General features: G+C 38.0%; 1 protein-coding gene across 1 annotated transcript in view; it reads left to right on the top strand.

Moving 5' to 3' along the window:
- LOC135684874 (lethal(3)malignant brain tumor-like protein 4) overlaps positions 1 to 19,382 on the top strand; it is a 27,977-nt gene continuing 8,595 nt past the window's right edge. Inside the window, exons 1-11 of the mRNA XM_065200565.2 lie at positions 1 to 501; positions 640 to 719; positions 10,919 to 10,998; positions 11,666 to 11,800; positions 12,517 to 13,004; positions 13,465 to 13,576; positions 14,690 to 14,772; positions 15,281 to 15,533; positions 16,663 to 16,745; positions 17,585 to 17,816; positions 18,249 to 18,331. Coding sequence (XP_065056637.2) covers positions 646 to 719; positions 10,919 to 10,998; positions 11,666 to 11,800; positions 12,517 to 13,004; positions 13,465 to 13,576; positions 14,690 to 14,772; positions 15,281 to 15,533; positions 16,663 to 16,745; positions 17,585 to 17,816; positions 18,249 to 18,331 — 1,623 coding nt within the window. The 5' untranslated portion in view covers positions 1 to 501; positions 640 to 645. The remainder of the gene's footprint in view (positions 502 to 639; positions 720 to 10,918; positions 10,999 to 11,665; positions 11,801 to 12,516; positions 13,005 to 13,464; positions 13,577 to 14,689; positions 14,773 to 15,280; positions 15,534 to 16,662; positions 16,746 to 17,584; positions 17,817 to 18,248; positions 18,332 to 19,382) is intronic.

The following is a 19,382-nucleotide window of genomic DNA, read 5'->3' on the forward strand; positions in this document are numbered from 1 at the left end:
TTAAAAATTTAATGTTTGAAGTAACTTAATCACAGGGCAACCCCCAACTGGTACTTTCCAGTCTCCCCTCAGTTAAAAAACTCTTTTTCTCTTGTCGTCTTGCCATGTTTCCTATCTATTTTTCGAAACAAATTTTCGAAAAATGGGCTAGGAAGAGTCACATTTCCTGCCAGTGATAAGTTGATAGACCTCCAGTAATAACCTGCCTTCTTCAATCGAAAAGTTTTTACCTGGACGCGAGGACGTCAAAAATTAAAGACAAACTATCAGTAAAAAGGCGTCGCCATACATTTTCCGTTCGAATTTTCATCGCCCGGCTTGACACAGGCGGTCGTCAAGCAATATTTGCATAACACAAGATATCAGGTCTAACAGTTGCGCTCTGATTGGTCAAAAGAACAATAGAATCGTTGCGTTTGACAGACCACAAGACGTGATGGTGTCTTTATACAAAAGACAGCGAGTGGTTTCAATAGCCTTCTCAAAACACCGCTTCAACAAGTATGTATTTTCGGGTATTATCATTCGAAATTTCCTATTTTCCTTCGTGTTTCGCCCCAGTAAAGTAAAGCTTTTTAATGTTTTTATTTACAGCACTACTTAATCCATCAATTTTTGCTATATTTCTATTTTTTGCAGGTTTTTATGGATGGAAATACGCAAAAGTTTTTCCCTCAATTGAAGTGTGCGTCTTCGAAGGTCTGCATAACAATCGACAAGTGAGTGACTTTTTTTGCTGAATCTAGACCAACTTTTCTCTGCCTTTGAACTGTTTTCTTTTCCCTAGAAACACAATCAAAACGATTCTACAATGATGCACTTTACAGGAAAATCTCTATTGGTCGGTTCCGCTTTTAAGGTCTGCCATCAACTCGTTTTTCTTGAGTTTTTTTAGGATTGAAAGGTGATGGAAACTATTTTCTCCAGCAAGGAAATGTTTTCGGAATAAGAAAGCAGGTTTTCGTGTAGCCCAGCGCTGTATCTATTCTGGACAGTGTATTCAACCACTGTTTTGAAAATCTAACCATGAAAACCATTCGAGGTCGAAAAACAATTTGCAATGCTAAATTTTGACCAATGATGATAACTCGCGTACCGACAAGGCCTATATGGTACATTTTGGCAAAGCATTAGAAATCGCGGAGGTTTTTGCTGAAATAAGTCTCAAATCTAAGTAAGTTACATTTGTAACTGGATATTACCTTACCGAGCCATCATTTAAAGGCTCTGTATTAACCAATTCATAAAAAGGTGTTTGTTCTGCCCTAGTATGGTTATAAATATTTAACGCTTTGATATGAAAGTTCACTAGCTGCGACAAGGAAGCTTCTGTAAACCCAACTTCGAATGAATTATAAACCACAATTTTGGAGCCTTGAAGATATGAAAGTTGCAGGAAAATTTCAGTTTTCAGCTTTCAGTTTCGTCCTTTGTTGGGGCCGTAAACTCAAATGGCGTAAATTTTTTGTTTAGTTTAATACTTTTATTTGTTCTGAACACAGTGACATAAAGCGTTTTCAGCGCGTAAGAATTGTCGAGAAAGATAATAAAACAGCCAAAGCTGCGTTTATAATTGACAAGCCAGTCTTTTGAGGGATGGCAACCCTTTCAGTGTTTACTTGATGAACACGCTTTTAGATAAGAAAACCGATTTAAAGACAACAAAAAAAGTTAGGAAACAATTCATACTTTCTCAAAATTCTCAAACGAAGTGTGCAGATAGACTTTTAAGCAGCTCAGAGATGAACGTGTTTTGTTTTGGTCTTGATACATAGCCTAAATTCTGACGTGCTCATCTTCATCAATCATTCTTCTGTTCAGATTATCATGTCTAAGCAATTTTTTCATGTTCGCCATTTTTGATTAGGCTGCGGGGTTCGGTACTTTCTCATGGTAATTGAAAATACCGGTTTTGTCTATTAGATATTTTCAGGGGCGTAACAGGATCAGCAAATTATGTTGAACTGGACGGATTTTCAGGGTGGGGGAATTTAATTGGACTGAAATGACCTATACGACGGGATTTAATTGAATTTTTATATGAAAATGTCAAAACATATTCTGGCTAATTGAAAGCTTATAGCTGAAGATCAGATTCGAATATGCAATAACTAAAATTTGATGTTCTCTTCGTGTTAAGCCCTACGATCAGGACTAATTTCAAGACCCCCAACAGAACCTTTCCTTTAATCTGGGGAATGCAATCGCTATATCTGTGTTCCCAAGCTGCGTCATTCCTTTTTCCAAATATTTAAGAACTTTGACCCAGCAATAAGGATTCGACAAATTTCGCAAGAATATAATGACAGCCAGATAATTGCAAAGTTTCCCCAATCTTGCATTCCAGATACTTACAATATGGTTTTCCTATGTACTTGCTAAGGCTTTGCTATAGGCCGTATGGGCCTCGCCCTAAAATAACTAACTAAAACTAGAGGTTCCATTATCTCTTAGGAGCATCTTTCGCTTCCATCCAAGTTTCAGGGCTCGAGAACCATTGAATTATGTTCAATTCACACAGCTGATAGTTGGTTTGTAAGACTCTTTCCATTACTTAATCGCCATGTTTTGAAAGAAAATTTAAACTTTCGTATAGATTCTTTAAAATTTGAGTTGTTTGAAAAGATGGTTCTTTGCTATTTGAGCTTTCGCGGACAAGCTCGGATCTTGAGGTTAAAACTTTTGACAGACAATAGATATATTTTATCACAAGCAGAAATAAAATTTTCACGGGCTCCTTGGCCAGCCCGGATTTCAAACTCATCTGACTCTTCATCCCTGGTGTGCAGAGAGGGATAGTCAAGAGGGGAGGGCTGTTTTGCAGTCATAGTTCAGCAGACCCTTATTTAATGTATTGTTTAGGATTGTTCAACTAGTCAAATGCCTTTCTGCCCGTGCAGAATACATTCCCCTTCGTTTACAGTTCATGGATAGATCTACACTACATACTATATAGTATATAGTTTTATATGATGATTTTGTTTCAAACTGATGTGTTATCTTAGTAGATCTTTGCCCCAGGCGATTCCCCCAATTTTCCCTGTCAGCATGACCAGTTTGGGTCAGAGATGTTTATGAAATGTGTAGAGAGCTGTACTGCACTATTGTCTAATTTGCCGAGTTCAAGGCAGAATGCTGGTTTGCAATTGTTCATATTGATAAATTTACACCTCTTTTTTATTTTGAATATATTAACTGATATCTGAGTCAGAGGCGCATTGGCTATCCAATAATCCGCAGCATTTCTGGGCAACTTGCTGTCTAGAAATCTTTTGAGTCAATGTATTTGCTACGCACGTTAAGATTATACTTGAAGGGACTAGCCCCGTCACTTTTTAATACTGGATTGAACGAAATTATGGATTAAGCTATCATTGTGGCGTGCTTAAAATCTCAAAAGTAAAGTATGTATACAAAATTTGATTTTGTGTAAATTGTTGCCTCAACACCCAATTTAAAAGACCCCCAAGTAGAGAAATCCTTAGTGAGCAAGGTTCTTATCTTGTACCTCCCTTATGTAGTGACCTAAATGACCAAAGCACTTCGTTATCTGGATTGAAAAATACTGGTTGCGAAAATTATACTTGATGTAATGCGTACTTGATTTGAAATATGTGTTTCTAGCTGATTCTACTTGCTGGAAACGCCTCAAAACTCTCCTTGTATTCACATCTGGCGAATCATATAACGATTTTGAGAAAACATTGTCTTTCAAGCAAGGTTAGTTGTATTTTGGTGTTGCAGGTGTCCAATTGAGGTTTTCATAGTCCATGCATGTCGTTCCGCCCGCTAATTTATCACTTTTGAAATCGAATGTTCTTTGTCTTTCGACCACGCGGAATATCTATAAGTTCTCTCAACTGAGTTGTCCCAAGAGCCTAGCCCAATTGGTCTCGAGGGGGGAGGGGGGTTTGTTGCTTCAAAATGTACTGCCCTTCCCGATTTGGTACTCAATGTTCAGTCTTTAGGGCAAAATAAAAAGCAAACAAACATTTCATAAGAAGCACCCAATGATTCTTGTCAATCCTAGATTTCAATCTACCATTGCTACTGAGATCCACTGCTGGACCATATTCTGACAATGAAAAAGGAGATTAACTTCCTTATTTGAAGTACACAAGAATTTAGGGTTTTTTGCCCGTTAATTCTAGTCAATATTTTAAGTTCGCTCAGGGCCGACACCAGCAGTGAAATATAGGGGGGCGGAGATCATAATATTTCCGACGACATGTCTACTTCAATGGCAAATTTAATACTACGCATGCGTCTCATTTGTTATTTCCTATTTGCTAGGTATAGGTCTAGTAGCCCAACCCAATTTGTTATATTTTAGATGCAGATAGATTTTTTCAAGGTTTAGTTGCCTTCTTGGTGTAGTGACTAGTCAAGGCAACCAACTTTGGCTATTTTCAGTCAATGCAACATAAAATAATCGATTGAAAGTGAAATTGCTAATAATAAAATATGGCAAGCTAAGAAGAATATCATCAGCCAGTCGTTGGGATGTGACTTCTGACTGTGAAAAATCCGAAAATTTTCCAAAAAGCATTCAGATTTTCCGACAAACAGTCTTATAGGGGGGCGACGCGCCCTCCCATGCCCCCCATTGGCATCGGTTCTGAGTTCGCTTGAGCATGTCTAGAGAAGTTATGGTGCGGCAATAAACTTTGGAAATCATGGATAAAAGCATAAAAAGTGAGACTATGGGTCTAGAAACAGTCTTGGTCGAGGCTCCTGGGAATTACCCCTTTCCCCTCCTTGGTTATAGATACTTTTTTCCCGAGACCTGCATACTTGGGTGGGGAATCAGCCGCAAAGAAATTTTCACCGCCTTGGGAAAGGGTTCTTCGTTGTCACCAAAAAACCTCCCCCGAAAAAGAAGTACTTTTCCCGCAGCTATCTAACTGAAGTACTTTTCCCGAAGCTATCTAATTGATTTTTTATAGGGGATTCGATTTTCCAACCCAACTCTTCTACCGTGAATATTTTCTTCCATCTCGTGACTTCGAGTCAATTGTATGGTGAATAATGTGACTACAATGCTAGGATATGTCCTTTTGAAAGCTTTCTTGTACTTTTAGGGCCGAGAGGTCATCTGAGCCTCAGATGATATATTGAAGAATTTAAATCCAAGTTTTGTTTTTTAAAATATATGAAAGCAAATGGGGGTATTCTAATAGATGATAATGTTTCACCAAGCTTTAAACTGGGTGTAAGCTGTAGGGATGGGAGTGGGGTGAGGGTTTATTTAATAACGCCGTTCTTAAAGGGATTTATAAGTACTGTATCATTGACAATTTCTTATTCATATCAGCTAGCCTAGGCGAAGAGGAGATCCAATCAGGCTGAATAGAATCCTATATACTCTGCATTAAATATTTATAAATGCTCAAAGTATATGTTTCTTTGTAAATCAACAACAAAGGCTGACAGAAATCCTCTTTGCTTTCTTGGTCAACTGGCTCCAAATATTTCAAAAGGTTTCCAGATGAAAAGATCTTAAAAGTCATAATAAATCTCATTGAAGTTGGTTTGAAAATGAATAGACAATTTCGGTTAAACATTCATGGTGAGTTGGGGATACTAATTTTAGAAATTGCTTTATGAAAGTCGTTAGCTTTTGAGTCTAGTTCATTTGGTCTGTTGGCTAATGTTGGTGCGTTTCCAGTGACGTTGCATGAAGATTCTGTAGGTAGAGATTGCTGTAGTTAAGTCTAATGAGTCATCCTCAAAGGTCTTCGTTTTCCTATTCTAAATTTCTTCACATTTTCTATTGCATCCCCCACTCCCTCCCAACACTTCTTTTGTAATCTTAAAAGGCTGGACACGTCCCCTACCAGTTATCGGCAAGATTAATTTAATATTTCTTCTAAATTCGATAGAAAATGTTGGGGAGGGATAATATTTGGCTACGTATTTTTGGTGATGTACACGCTTTTTTATTAGGAAGCACTTTATAAGGAAACCTACATGTAGAAGGCCGAAATGTTTAAAGAACTTATACTACTAAAAACAAAATCCCTTTGGAACTTTTCGATTTGAAAAATGTTTATAACTACAAGCATCAAGAACTAAAAAGCTAGTTCCATTCATTTGCAGCCAATACTCGCATAGATTGTTTGCTATTCGGGTGTCAAGTGCTTCATTGAGTAGTTTCCGCATATGCTGTCTCGCCCCTCTCTAGGGACCGCGCACCAGTTTAAATGTAGGAGGGCTGAAGAGGGCGTGACAGATTTTTTTTTTATTCCACGCACACTAGAACGCCATAAAACGCCCCTTTTTGAAAATACTGGCTTATTTCTACTGGGGTTTTAAAAAAACCTCAGTAGTTTTAGCTAAAAAAAAAAATTAGCTTGGGAATAATAAAACAGCAAGAAGAGCACCTATAAAATGAACAAAAAGGGTTCCCAGTTAAGAAAAACTGCTACTCCTTAGGAGTATACGATTCAATGTTGCGTTAGAGCATAGTTAGAGTAAACTTTCCACAAAGTTTTCTAACAAATTATTGCAAAAAAGTGGAGGGGCTATAGCCTCTGCTAGCCCAATGGCTGCGCGGTTCCTGCCCCTCTCTCTATTAAATGTTAAGGCTTATTGTAGTCAAAACAAATTAAGGAACTATTAAGGAACTTTTGGTGCCACATTGAGGTCTACGAATAAGGAATATTTGGAACTAGGCCTCGAGGTAAGTTCCGTATAAAAGATGCGTGTATTCCTATTATTTTGAAACTGCCTACATGTAACCATTGGCATTTCCTATCGGTACAATTGGCGTTCTTTGTTGGTAAAGGAGTGTTTTTGTTTTGTCACCCCCCTCCCAGAGACAAGTGGGTGATGCCGCCCCGGCCTGGCCCCCACCCCCTTCTTCGGAGGCCCTGCACTTGTGGATATTAGGACACTTCTTTTCAATTTTTACCAGCAGTTTACTTCTTTCTACGGAAAAAAAGGCAAACCATTACAAAACGAAATTTGTTTTCTAGATTCTGTTTTCCTTGGGGGTAGGTCTTTTACCATATCCGCCAGTTTCAATATGCATCTAGTGATAACTAAGCTACCCTGGGTACGAGACTCACTATATATGAAATAAAATATAGTGTCTGGTACACTCTGTTATTTTATATAGTGAGTCTGGTACCCAGGGTATAGCTAAGTCTGCAAATAATATCAAGATGCTTTTCAATGTGGTTTTGAGTAACGCCCAAGTTCGTTTATAATCAGGCCCTGGTGTGTGATTTCTAAAAGAAGTTTATCAAAATTTGGATTGTTGTTTTTCTTTGAAATAATTACCAAGACAGTCAGTACTTAAAAGGACAGTCCGGTTGGCTGAACCCAGCCACATCGGGTGCCGGTCTACAAAGTTTTCATATCTTAGTACAGGGGCGGATCCAGAGCAAATTTGAAGGAGGGGCAGTTGGTAGTGGGGGCGCTGAAAACTTTTAAAAAATTGGTGACGAGATTACGCTGTATACCACAATTTCAGATCCATTTTTGGAATAAACAACATAACTTTGAGGTAATCCTTGAAGCAAATTAACCTATCGGTCTCAGAAACTTTTTCACCTGATTCTCATTCATTGAAAGGGGCGCACAATTTCCAAAAAAGGGGCGCTAGACTTGCTTCAACTTGTCGAGGGAGGGGCAACTGCCCCCCTTATATCCGCCACTGTCTTAGTAAGGCAAGGTTTGTCTGAATTCATGGAACAAAGCGAGCTAGCCCAGCTACCGAGACAGTTTCAATGTTTAGTTAAAGGGTGTCATATAACCTTCCCCTAATTGTCGCGGCAGTTGGCAAAGTCGCTAGATTGTATTTAGAGACGTAGAAACAACTCCCGGCGTTTGCTAGTGTCCTTCAACAGAAGGATGACCCTTTTATGGTGAATTTGTACAGTCACATTAGTCACAGTGCCCTTTTGGCCAGAACTTGTTGGTAACTCGTGGTCATGATAAGCGCCCTTCCAAAGTCATGACCCCTAGTTATACTTGTAAATGCTTTCTACGCCCCTGCTTGTGTTTTTGCAATTTTAGGGACACATGTCCAGGGGGAATCACCCTATTGTAGTGGGTAAACACCATAGACTGTAGTAATTCAATACAGCTTCAATATAGCTATTTGCCACATGCTAACACGTGCTTCATCCTCTAACAATAGTAATATATTATTTTATTTAATGTCTAATATGTCTTGAGTCCACTTTGGTTAAAAGGATTGCAGTTCTTTCAGGTTGTAAATCTTATTATTCAACTTTTTTTGCGATAGGATTCGACACAAAGCTAAGAGTGTCAGAAAATCCTTTGGCAACGTTGAAGGCCATGTCCTTTTAGATTACAGAAACGCCATTTTTGAATCAGTTCGTCAAAGCTCTCCTCTATCTCTCTCCCTATTTGGTGCCATATCATGCGACTTTGGCGATCATGCTTTGCCACAATTCTCTGTTCTTAGTCATGTGCATTAGTTCTGTCTCCTTGATTGTTATATCATTTTCTTGGATCCATCCAGCTAGGGTATTTATTTATTCTCTGCCTTCCCCTGCTTCATTTCCCCTCTATCTTTCCAATTAGTGCCAAGTTCTCAAGTCCCTCTTTCCGAAGCACGTGTCCCAAGTAGCGCATCTGTCTCATTCTGATGTCCTTAATAAGCCTTCTATTTATACCTGCTCTTGCAAGAACTCCTTCGTTGCTCTCCTTGTCTATCTACGGTATTCTCTCAGCTTTCCAGGCGCTTTTTCAAATCTGCCGTTAATGTCCATGCCTCACTCCCATAGCACAGAGCAGGATAGACATAGCAGTTTAGCACACGAAATCTCGTTGATATACTCATCTTGCAGTTTCTCAAAATGTTATCCAATTTTTGAAATGCAGATTTTGCTAATACTACCCTTCGTTTGATCGCTGCAACACACCTAGTATAATTTTCTGGTCCTTTACTCTCAGTGTAAACACAGAACGTTCCCTTTTCTTTGAAACGACTAAAAATTCTGTTTTGTTACAGTTTATATTCGGACCTTTTTTCTCACTCTCTTTTACGACAACATCAAGAAGCTTTTGTAAATCACTGGCAGATTCAGCTAACAAAACTGTGTAATTTGCATATCTTATGTTAGCGATACTGCTTCCATTTACCCACAGACCTTTCTCGTTATTTATCTCTCTCAAGATCTTTTCAGTTTAATAGTTGAAAAGATCTGGCGACATCACACATCCTTGTCTAACCCCTCTTGCAATATCTGTGTAGTTACTGCATTCACCATTCTGCAGCAATTGGAGATTCTGCAGCAATTGGAGATCTTTTCCATGCATATCCAACTTTTGGAGTTCCTCAAACATGTCATCATGACGAACTTTATCAAATTTCTTGCTGTAGTCAATGAAACAGATGAACACAGCTCTTTGCATTTCCACAGCTCTTTCTGCTATCGTCCTCAGCACAAAAATGACATTCCTAGTTCCCGAGTTTCACAAAACCGAACTGCACTATTCCAATCTCTGGTGAGATTCGCTCTCATGAGGATCTTCGTGATGTGACTCATGAGACTAATGGTACGGTACGATATTGTTCACAATAAAAGGTTCCAGAGAAAGACAAAATAATTAAAAGTAAATGCATGACAGAAGAGATTCTATCACTGATAAGGAGCAGGCAGTAGATCGATGAACATAAAATTCTAGATAGAGATATCAAACAAATGTGTCGGGAAGCCAAAGAGAATTGGTTGAATGCTCAATGGGAAGAATTTGAAAAGAGGATGGATAATGCACATAGGAGAATAAATGAAATATCAAAGAGAAAAACTACTTGCTCAAAATCTGGATGTTTCAAAACAAAGGATGAAAAAATACTGGTTGTAAAGAACGATATTCTAGCTCGGTGGACGGAATATATTGGAGAATTATTTCACGATGTAAGGAAACCAGATCAAATTGAGGGACCCAAAATTCTAATTTCAGATGTTCATGCTGCGATTAGATAGATGAAAAAAAATAAAGTGGCAGGGCCAGATGGATTAGTTGTCGAATTGGTAACATTAGAAGAGTACGGAGTAGAAAATTGACGAATGTAATCAATAAAATGTATGATGATGGAAAATTTCTCGATGATTTAAGAAAATCTGTTTTCATAGCTCTTCCGAATAAGTCAGGTGCGGTGGACTGTGAAGGGTATCGTACAATTAGTCTCGTCAACGCTACCCACTTATTTTATTGCTTGTTTTCCGTTATCCGAATCATTGGATGTACATCGAATACAATACATCTCTATAAGGATTATTTTTATTGCCCTCCCCAAAACAATTGTACCATGACCTCTATTGATAATACCATGAGCCCTAACCCCAACCCTAACCCTAACCCCAACCCTAACCCTATCCCTAACCCTAACCCTAACCCTAACCCTAACCTCTCTTTGAAGAGGTATTCTTCAACACTGTTATTTTGTTTAACTAGAAAAATCTGAAATCAGATTTCAGGAGTCCAAAGTGTGTGAAATAATCTAATTTATTATATGCTAGAATTTAGCACACTAAATATGTTCAGTTCATTGTGGTCGTGCGGTTGTCCTGTTTTCCGTACTTTGGAACTGTAGCTAATGGAATTCATAAAGTCAGGTTTTGTAGATTTTTGTGCCAACCAAAGTGGTTTTTTTCAACTTGTTATATGGAGGATTCTTCATAAAAGGCTCAGCGTTTGAAATGGGAAATTTCACAAAATCAATGACATGCTTTATTGTCTTGAATGAGTCTCATAATTGATATCTGCCCATCTGCCTCTTCTTTATCTGATATTTTTTTCATTTTCTTCAAATAATTTGAGGTTTAAGAGCCTTAAGCAAATTAAGATTTTTCCAATCGATGCACAGCTTGGATGGTGGATATCATTTGGTCATAAAAGGAAAATTTAAATGGCCAATGTCACCTTCATTTAACAGATTTAACATGAACATGGAAGAGAAAACTGTATCAATGGAAGTTGAAAACAATAGCAGAGACGAAAGAGAAATCCCAAAAGGTAATGTTGTAATCTAATTTCCGAACAGGGATAGGATATCTGTTCTATATAAGATTGAAGATGGATTCAATCTGCGACATTGCCCATTCGTGTATCAATCACATGTTTCTCTTTATATAGATTCTTGTTACGTTTTTTATGATATTTCTACGCCCCGCCCCCCTTCATGAAAAATCTTCTCCCTAAGCTACCTAAGTTTTATGCATCCAAATTTTTAATCATGAAAATTATTTTTTGTTTGGATACCCTTCATGCCGCAAACTGCAAAGCCAGATCCCCCTCTTTTGATATATATTATTTTCATCTCCACGTTGACACCCCATTTAAAGAACATAATACTCAAATCTTCGCAAGAACCTTTTAGACTTTTTTGGAGCCATATTTTTCAATTTTATTTATTATTGTATTTTCACAATCATGATTTAAAAGCGTTGCGATTTAGAAACGAAGTTATCGAGCATATGATCCAAACCAGCTTTGCACCCAGACTGGCTGCTAAACCAGTGCTGAATACAGTAAAGTGTGTAATCGAACATTCTTTGTTGATAGTGCATGATTATCATCCTGAGTGATTGAGTCTTGGCCATTGATCTTTTTAGATATTTTCATTACACCGTTGTGTTTGTAGATTTGGGCCTAGGCTAATCATGTTATGCAACCATTTCAGGTTCTTCTAAGGAAGGCTCCTCTATGGAAACGAATGAAGTCACGTCGACTAGGGATGACAACATTGATAAACAAGAAATTGAAATGGAGGAATTAAACAGAGACATTCATATCGAAAAATTATCGTCGAGTCCAGGTAATCAAATGCTTCTGCTACCATTTTTATCTTTGTTCAAAATTTATCGGACCCAGTATTATGCACGCAGTATTAGAACGTTAAAGAAAGTCTAGAAAATTGTGAATGCAACCAAAAATATCATATGATATGCAAATAAGCCTAAAATATCCACTTCCAAATTGCTACAGACATAAAATATCACAACTTACAGATAAATATCTAAGAGCTGTGCACCCTCTCTACTTGTATAGGAAATCAAGCACGTACGATCAAAAATTTTGTAAAACATCAAACTGACTGGCTTATATCACAAATCCTTTTATTTCCTACCTTTAAATGTCAAATTTGATAATCTTTAGGCAAAATAATGTTTTTATTTGAACACCATACTTTTTCAGTCCCACGCTTCTTACTCGCCTTCACATCCATTCTATGAATTTTTGGTCCAAGGTAGTTCTCATTTCTACTCGTTCTTCCCCTCTTCTATCCTCCCCACTTACCAAACCTTCCTCGCCATCTTATTACCTTGAAAAGTTGGCTGCGTTGTGAGGTTTCTTGTGGCATACAAGAAGCAACGCTTTGAAGCCTGTTTCTGAATGCTAAATGAGATTCCACCCAACAGTTTCCACCCATTTCCAGGGTTGATCGATCGTGGACCGTGTTTGTTACTCAGTATGGAGCGGGCTGTCACTCCATGTCGTTGACATTTTTAATCGCTGTAGTATTTACTTTAGGAAACGAGTCGAAGCAGAGTAGCCTCGAATCACGTGACGAGGACACCACTCCTATTGCCGATGAAATGAAAAATCGCAGCAAAGGTACGGAGCCTGGAGAATCAATAGCACGAAGCAACAGCAACAACTCTATCAGTCCCACTAGCAGCAGTTTAGACTCTAGCCAAACACCGGACGTAATGATGCTCGACAACGAAGTAAAGAAACCCAAAAAGAAGAAAGGCTCGAAAAGGAAGAAAAAACCAGACGAAATGCTGCAATGTATAATTTGCGGTCGAACAGGGTTAAGTTCGGAGTTTTGCGCGTCGGGCCGATTTTGCAGTCAGAGGTGCGTAGGAGCATACGCAAGCAAATGCAGAGCTGATACACTGGCCGCAGCGGCTGCCGGAGGAGAGGTTTTGGAGCAAAAGAAACGGAGACGTCATAAGAAAGATGGCGGCAAGAAAGGAGGGAAAGGAATGAAGCGTAAAAACTATTTGTTTGAAAAGGTTTGTATTGTACTTTATGTGAATTCAATCGAAGGCTGTAACAATACTTCATAATTAATTTTTCAAACTTAAAATGAAGGTCTTTCTTTTGATATGGGGGAATTTTCGCAATAAGCTTTACTTGCCCTTTCTTTCGCCAAGTTTAAAAATTCTGGCCTTGGTTTACAATCCAAGATGACAATAATTCTTACAATATAAGATTTAGACAGCCAAGACAAAATTAAAGCTATTCAAAATGATTGCAATTCTCTCTTGTTTTCATAACATGTGCCGAGCATTCATAGCACAGTATTTTGTATCATCGTTGTTCGTATTTGTATTATTTGGCTTTTGTTATGATTTTGACCATTATAATTGCAAATTCAAGTATTTTTCTTTCCTACCCTCACTCTAAAATTTTGTGATCGACAACGATCCTCCAGATTACTTTACTAATTACATATCGCAATTTCTCTGTTAGGAATTTCATGGCATATCATCTCCAATGCTGCCTTTGATAGGCCCCGAAGATGTCAAAAACAAAAAGGCTAAGCTTTCTCTTACGGATGATGCACATTTCTTTTACAGTGCAGGTAAGATGTAGCTAACAAGGTGTTGTTAGCCCCTTTTTATGCTTTCAATGATGTAAATTCGTTGCAATTGCTAAATTTCTGACTTTATGTTTCAAGTGTCTAGTTACAATGTTGTAATATAAATTATATACATTTACCACGGGTCGGACTGCAATATGCTTCAAAGGTTCAACTTCTAAGTTGAGAAGCCAGATAATGTTTTCTTTTCAAAAACTCTTGCGCAATGGTCATGCTTAGCGGCACCTGTCTTGAGAAATTGATTGTGTTTTGTGCAATACGATCTAAGGCCGGTTTTGATAATGTAGTGGCAAAGCATGCCGGTTGCGCAAGAGCCTTTAAGAAGTAAACATTTTCCGTGGCAGTTAACTCGAATGCAGAGCACAACCCGCTGCAAGATCAATTAACACTTTGGTCAGCGTTTGTATATAGCTTCAGTGACTTTATTAATCTACATATTTTTAGAACTGAAGAATTATCGTGATTAAATGATATTTTCTTAACTCCTCGTAACTTTATAAGTTCGAGGGTAAGAGGGGCTACTTAGCCTATGCAACACCCTCCTAGCAGAATCGATTTGGAAGAATGTATGATAGTTGAAGCTGGGCATGCATAAATACGGCATGTATTTGTTAGAGTCTTTGTTCAGTTAGTATACGAAGACCTTGAAAACATGGGTATTTGTATCACGTAACTAAAGTTTTCTTTTTTACTGGTTGCAAAAATAGGATATCTTTAGGGCATTTTACACAGGTAACAGCTTACAGCCACTCGACCACGGGCGGTTGACCAATGAAGTTGTGCACAGAGAAAAACACGTGAACAGTTTCTGCCTTTCTGCAAATCGGTGAAATCCTAGAGCAGTGCGCAGTGGTTTCACCTGAGCAGTTTCCAATTTCTTTCTTGTGCGCGTTCTCTGATCAATTCGGCCTATGTTATTTTTGGATTCGCCGTACTTATGCATGTCAAGTGCCTTTAACAACGACTTCTGCAAGGCAAATTTATCATTGAAATATAGGTATTGTAAACCATGAATTTATTTTGTTGCTTACAATATGCCAGACGCCTAAATATGGTTTTCGTAATCTTATTGAACATAATATGTTTATTTTTCAGTTGGCAAAGAAAAACCATTTGAATGGGAACTGTACTTATCAATTATTGGAAAGCAAGGTGTTCCTGCTGAGGTCTTTAAAGAGGCAAGCCATATTCATAATACAAATTGCATATAGATACCTGCTAGAATGCAGTCTTTATGGGCCTAAATTTGTCGCTTTTACAAATGCACGTCGGATGAAGAAAACACAGGGGTTGCAAATATAGGTCGCCTTTTTGATGTCAAGTAAAATCAAGTATTTTTTACCGTTGGTTCCTCTTAACATAAAAAATTTCTTTCTCCCCTCATCGATGACATTTTTCTCCCAGCCAATTTTTCTGGTTTCCACAATTTACACTAAGGAAAAGCAAAGCTCGCATTTCTCAATAAATCAATCTTTACTGGATTATTTTCTTTATTGTCCAAGTTTCGGCTTTCGATCTTCAGACGTACATGCTCTTCTACATTTTGAACATGGCTGGATGACACAGAGCCTTGTTTTGAGGAGCGTCTTCAAACAAAAAGGGCCCTTTTAATGTAAATAATACGAAACCTGATAATCATTCTTTGGTGGCATTTTTACACTTTTGTGTTATGATAATATCTTGCAGGAAAATCCAGATTTTGAAGTTTTCCCTGCGCCTGCTACCGAGTTTAAACCCGGGATGAAACTTGAGGCTGTGGACCCGAGGCATCCATCATGCATCTGTGTTGTTAGCGTTGTAGAGACACAAGGGGCAAGATTAAGGCTCCATTTTGATGGCTGGTCAGAAAGCTATGATTTCTGGACGAATTCGGACTCACACCTGCTTTTCCCTGTTGGTTTTTGTGCAAGTAACGGCCAAAAACTGAATCTTCCACGAGGTGAGATTAGGTTGCCATTATAAAGATACACTGTCGTTCAGGTGAAGTGCAAGAGGTTATTCTAAAGCTGTGTAGATGCTGCCATTATTAATTGTTTTCAAAAGCAAAAAGTTCCGGTGAATGATACTTCATGTAGAGATACAGCAGGATAGCCTTACGTAAGACCGTCATTTGGAGGGGGCCTTGCACAGCCCCTCCCCCCCCCCAGAGAACTCTACCTCAAATCCACCTATGAAGTATAATTTATCTAACACGCATAAATTTACAAATGTGAAGATGTTGTTTTCTTAACACGTCATTAGTGATCAAATACAAAACGTTTAGGGAGCATGTTACAGATCTTGCCTGAAAATTATTGCTTCATTTAGATAGAGCTGTCGAACTGGAGTCTGGAAGGCGATAAATGCTGTGTGGTTGGGGGGGTTGGGGGGGGGGGGGGTTGGGGAGGTTGCAGCTTCCAGTGTCTATGTCCTCTGCGCCTATGTAATATTTTAACTTATGGCCTGCGCAGTACTCTGTAATTCAGATAAATAGAGTCTCGTTTCAGAAGAGTGTTTTATATGAAAAAATATACGCGTTTTATACGCTTTCCATTTTTGGGGCCCCGCCCTTAACGCGTCCTTTGATTTACAGGAATTATCGCTCGCATCGTAGTGCTCAGTTTCTTCCATTCCTGATTTTAGCTCTTGAATAAAATGCAAAATCAAATGACAACAATTTTGATGGCAGCTACAAAGGAGCATCTTTATTTCTAGTTAGCGAAAATATTTCGGTCCGTGGAGAGAATTATTACCGACAGTTGTGAGTTGGGTTATTAACTCTATTAAGGATTTCCAAATATTTATTTAACAAAAACACCACGCCAGAAAATATTTTCACGAGTTTGTTAGCAAATACAAGAAGAATTGTTAGTTTTGTCCACTGATTTTCTTGTTTCTGTTTTTTCATGGTGAAGGGCAAAAGCAGCAAATTTATGAAACAGTTGTTAGCATCATGAATATTCACCTTTGTCGTGGCTTAAACGTACAGCCAGCCAAGCTTTGTAACTTGAACTATTGAGTCCTCTTTGAAAGAGTATGTTTATGGATATATCGAATTCAAATGTTGAATGAGATTTTCATCTTTAAAGGATATCAAAACAGCAAATTCAACTGGGAGACTTACCTTGAAGAAACAAGATCTGAGGCTGCCCCTACACATTTATTTAAAAAGGTGAGCTCTTCATTTGATATTTGCTGAGAAAAAAACCCCTCTTGAGCCCCCTGTCGGTTTGCAATAGATTCGAAGCAAAAGTATGTTAACGATGATAAAATGGTTTAAACTTTTCCACGACGAAGAAGACACAGCTCTTCAAAGTTTGAATACGACTGAGACCCAAATCCGGGCTAATGACCTGGACTTGTTAATGATACACCTAGCAATTATGGTCCGTTGGTTTATTAAGTTGCAAATAAGTAGCATTTTCACAGAGTTGTCGATCAGCTGTTGTATTATTTTATTACTTTCCTTTGTCCTGAATTTTACTCGATATTTTTTTCACGAGTAATTCTCACTCTGCTTTTGGAGGTAAATTCTCGGCTTTAATCTTGATAATTGATGTGTTTTGAGGTATTAAAGCAACTTGCAAACCAGAACTGGATCTTTTGCAGGTCTTGAAATTTTGTTGAAAAAAAGTTGGTTGTCTTCATCTTCTTCAACCTGCACCCTTTAAGTGCAAGATCGCCAGTATAGATTGCCTTGCTCAAGAACTTAATGTTCTCAAACCTTCTCCACAAGTCCTCCTACCCCTATGGTCTCCTATCCTGTATATCCAGTTTTTACACCCGATTTAGCCGGTACATGTTACGCTCCTCTGTGGATTGGCATCCCCTCTACAAGACAGGTGGACCTATGATAGAAGTTGGTTTAGAAAACAAAATAGCCGTCCCCCCCTCCCCCCCCCCAATTAAAAGTATCCTGAGATATTCTTAGTCACCTGTAGGCATTATCTACTCTACTCTTTTTAGATATTAATGTGCTAGATCTGCTTATAACAACGATTTTTATTCAAGATTCCACCCACCACTCATGGTTTTACTACCAAAATGAAACTTGAAGCTGTGGACAAGAAGAACCCAGATCTGACATGTGTTGCGTCTGTCACAAATGTCATTGGTGACTATTTTCTTGTCCACTTCGATGAGTGGGATGACACATACGACTATTGGTGTCGTGAGACCTGTCCCTACTTGCATCCAGTTGGATGGTGTAGAGAGATCGGCATAAGATTAACTCCCCCTCAAGGTGAGGAGCATTTGTTATGTTTTTGAACAGCTTCTTGCTTTATTGATCAGTAATGCGATTTGAAATAGCAAAAATGTCATGTTTTTCGTGTTGGAATCAGCTCTTGGAATCTCTTTTTCTTGTACATTCGATCTTGACAGACATATCATCACTTGCATCTGACTAGATTGTGCAAAAAATTGGTATAAAAAAGGTTTTTTGTATCACTACACTCTACAAATTATCAATATAAAATACATCCCCCAAGCCCTCATTCAGTCTTAAAAACGCTATCCCTGTCACCCTTCTTTGCTTGTTACGAATCTCTCCTCGGTATGTTTCCTAGACATTTGGTTTCTATTAGCGTTTTATCTAAGCATCAAAATCTCAAAACTACTAAAGAGTTATCATCCTAAGAACGAAATGCTAACGAGTACAATCACCCCTTTTCAGATGATCAAGTTGACACGTTTAAATGGGATGAGTATCTGGAACAAACAAACTCAATCGCTGTTCCTCCTCATCTACTCAAAAAGGTTTTTATCAAGCTTTTTTCTTCTTGAATCGATTCTTGCAATGAAATTAAATGTTTACCTTTAAAATATGGGATCCGGAATACGGAATACGGAATCTGATGCGATCGAACTTTGTGTCACACTATCTTTTATCATTTTCAATTTCATTTTAATATCATTTATAATAATCGAATCCTTGAATAATCTTACCTATAAACTGGTAAAGAAACAACCTTAATCCGGATTCCTGTATTCCGGATTAAGGATTCCATATTTTAAAGGTAGCCAAAGTTTCTTGTAGAGTCTTGATTTTTATATATCATGGAAAATAAGAAATTGTAAAATTTTTGATATGCATGCAATGGTTTTCTCGAGTTCTGTATTATAAAGAAGTGACCATATGTCTTGATTAAGCATCTTATTTGATGCCTGAACGAAAAAGCTTCGAAACTAGTTTTTTATCTGGTAATGATTCAGGAAATCTCTTTTTCTGTCTGATTTTTACTTTACGTCTACTTAGAGGTATAGAAAAACAAACCACATCTTAATTCAGAATTTCGTTTTTTGCTGGTACATGAATTTCTCAATTCAGTTATTTTAAAACAGTCTCTAAATCATTCTTTACAAACTGATTCAAAAAGTTCATTTTGCTGTTTAATTTTAATGCAATCACCACATAGAATTGTGTTTTCTGATGCATCACAGTTGCGCAAATGGTAAAAATTGCACAGTGATTACCAAAAATTTCTTCTCGTGGTTTGCACAACTGTGGACGTTTTGTATTTTTTTGCCGCAGAAACGACTGTTTACAGGCATGTGGTTTCAGCCAATATCGTTCGTCCTGGAAATCCCTACAACGTTCGAAGTCTAGTTTTCCTTGAAAACATAGTTTTGATTAGCGATTATTTGAAGGGCAAAATTAACTCTTTCTTGAAAACATGAATCTTGTGGAGTCCCCAGCTAAGCTGACAAATACGAAATATGGATTTCAATTTTCAAAGTAGAGGCTAGGTATTTCATCAAAATTCTTGCAGCAGACTTCGGATCGAGGACTTGAAAATCATTTTGGATC

Source organism: Rhopilema esculentum, chromosome 21 (assembly GCF_057945365.1).
Source record: "Rhopilema esculentum isolate cy_ngs chromosome 21, ASM5794536v1, whole genome shotgun sequence".
Classification (NCBI taxonomy): domain Eukaryota; kingdom Metazoa; phylum Cnidaria; class Scyphozoa; order Rhizostomeae; family Rhizostomatidae; genus Rhopilema; species Rhopilema esculentum.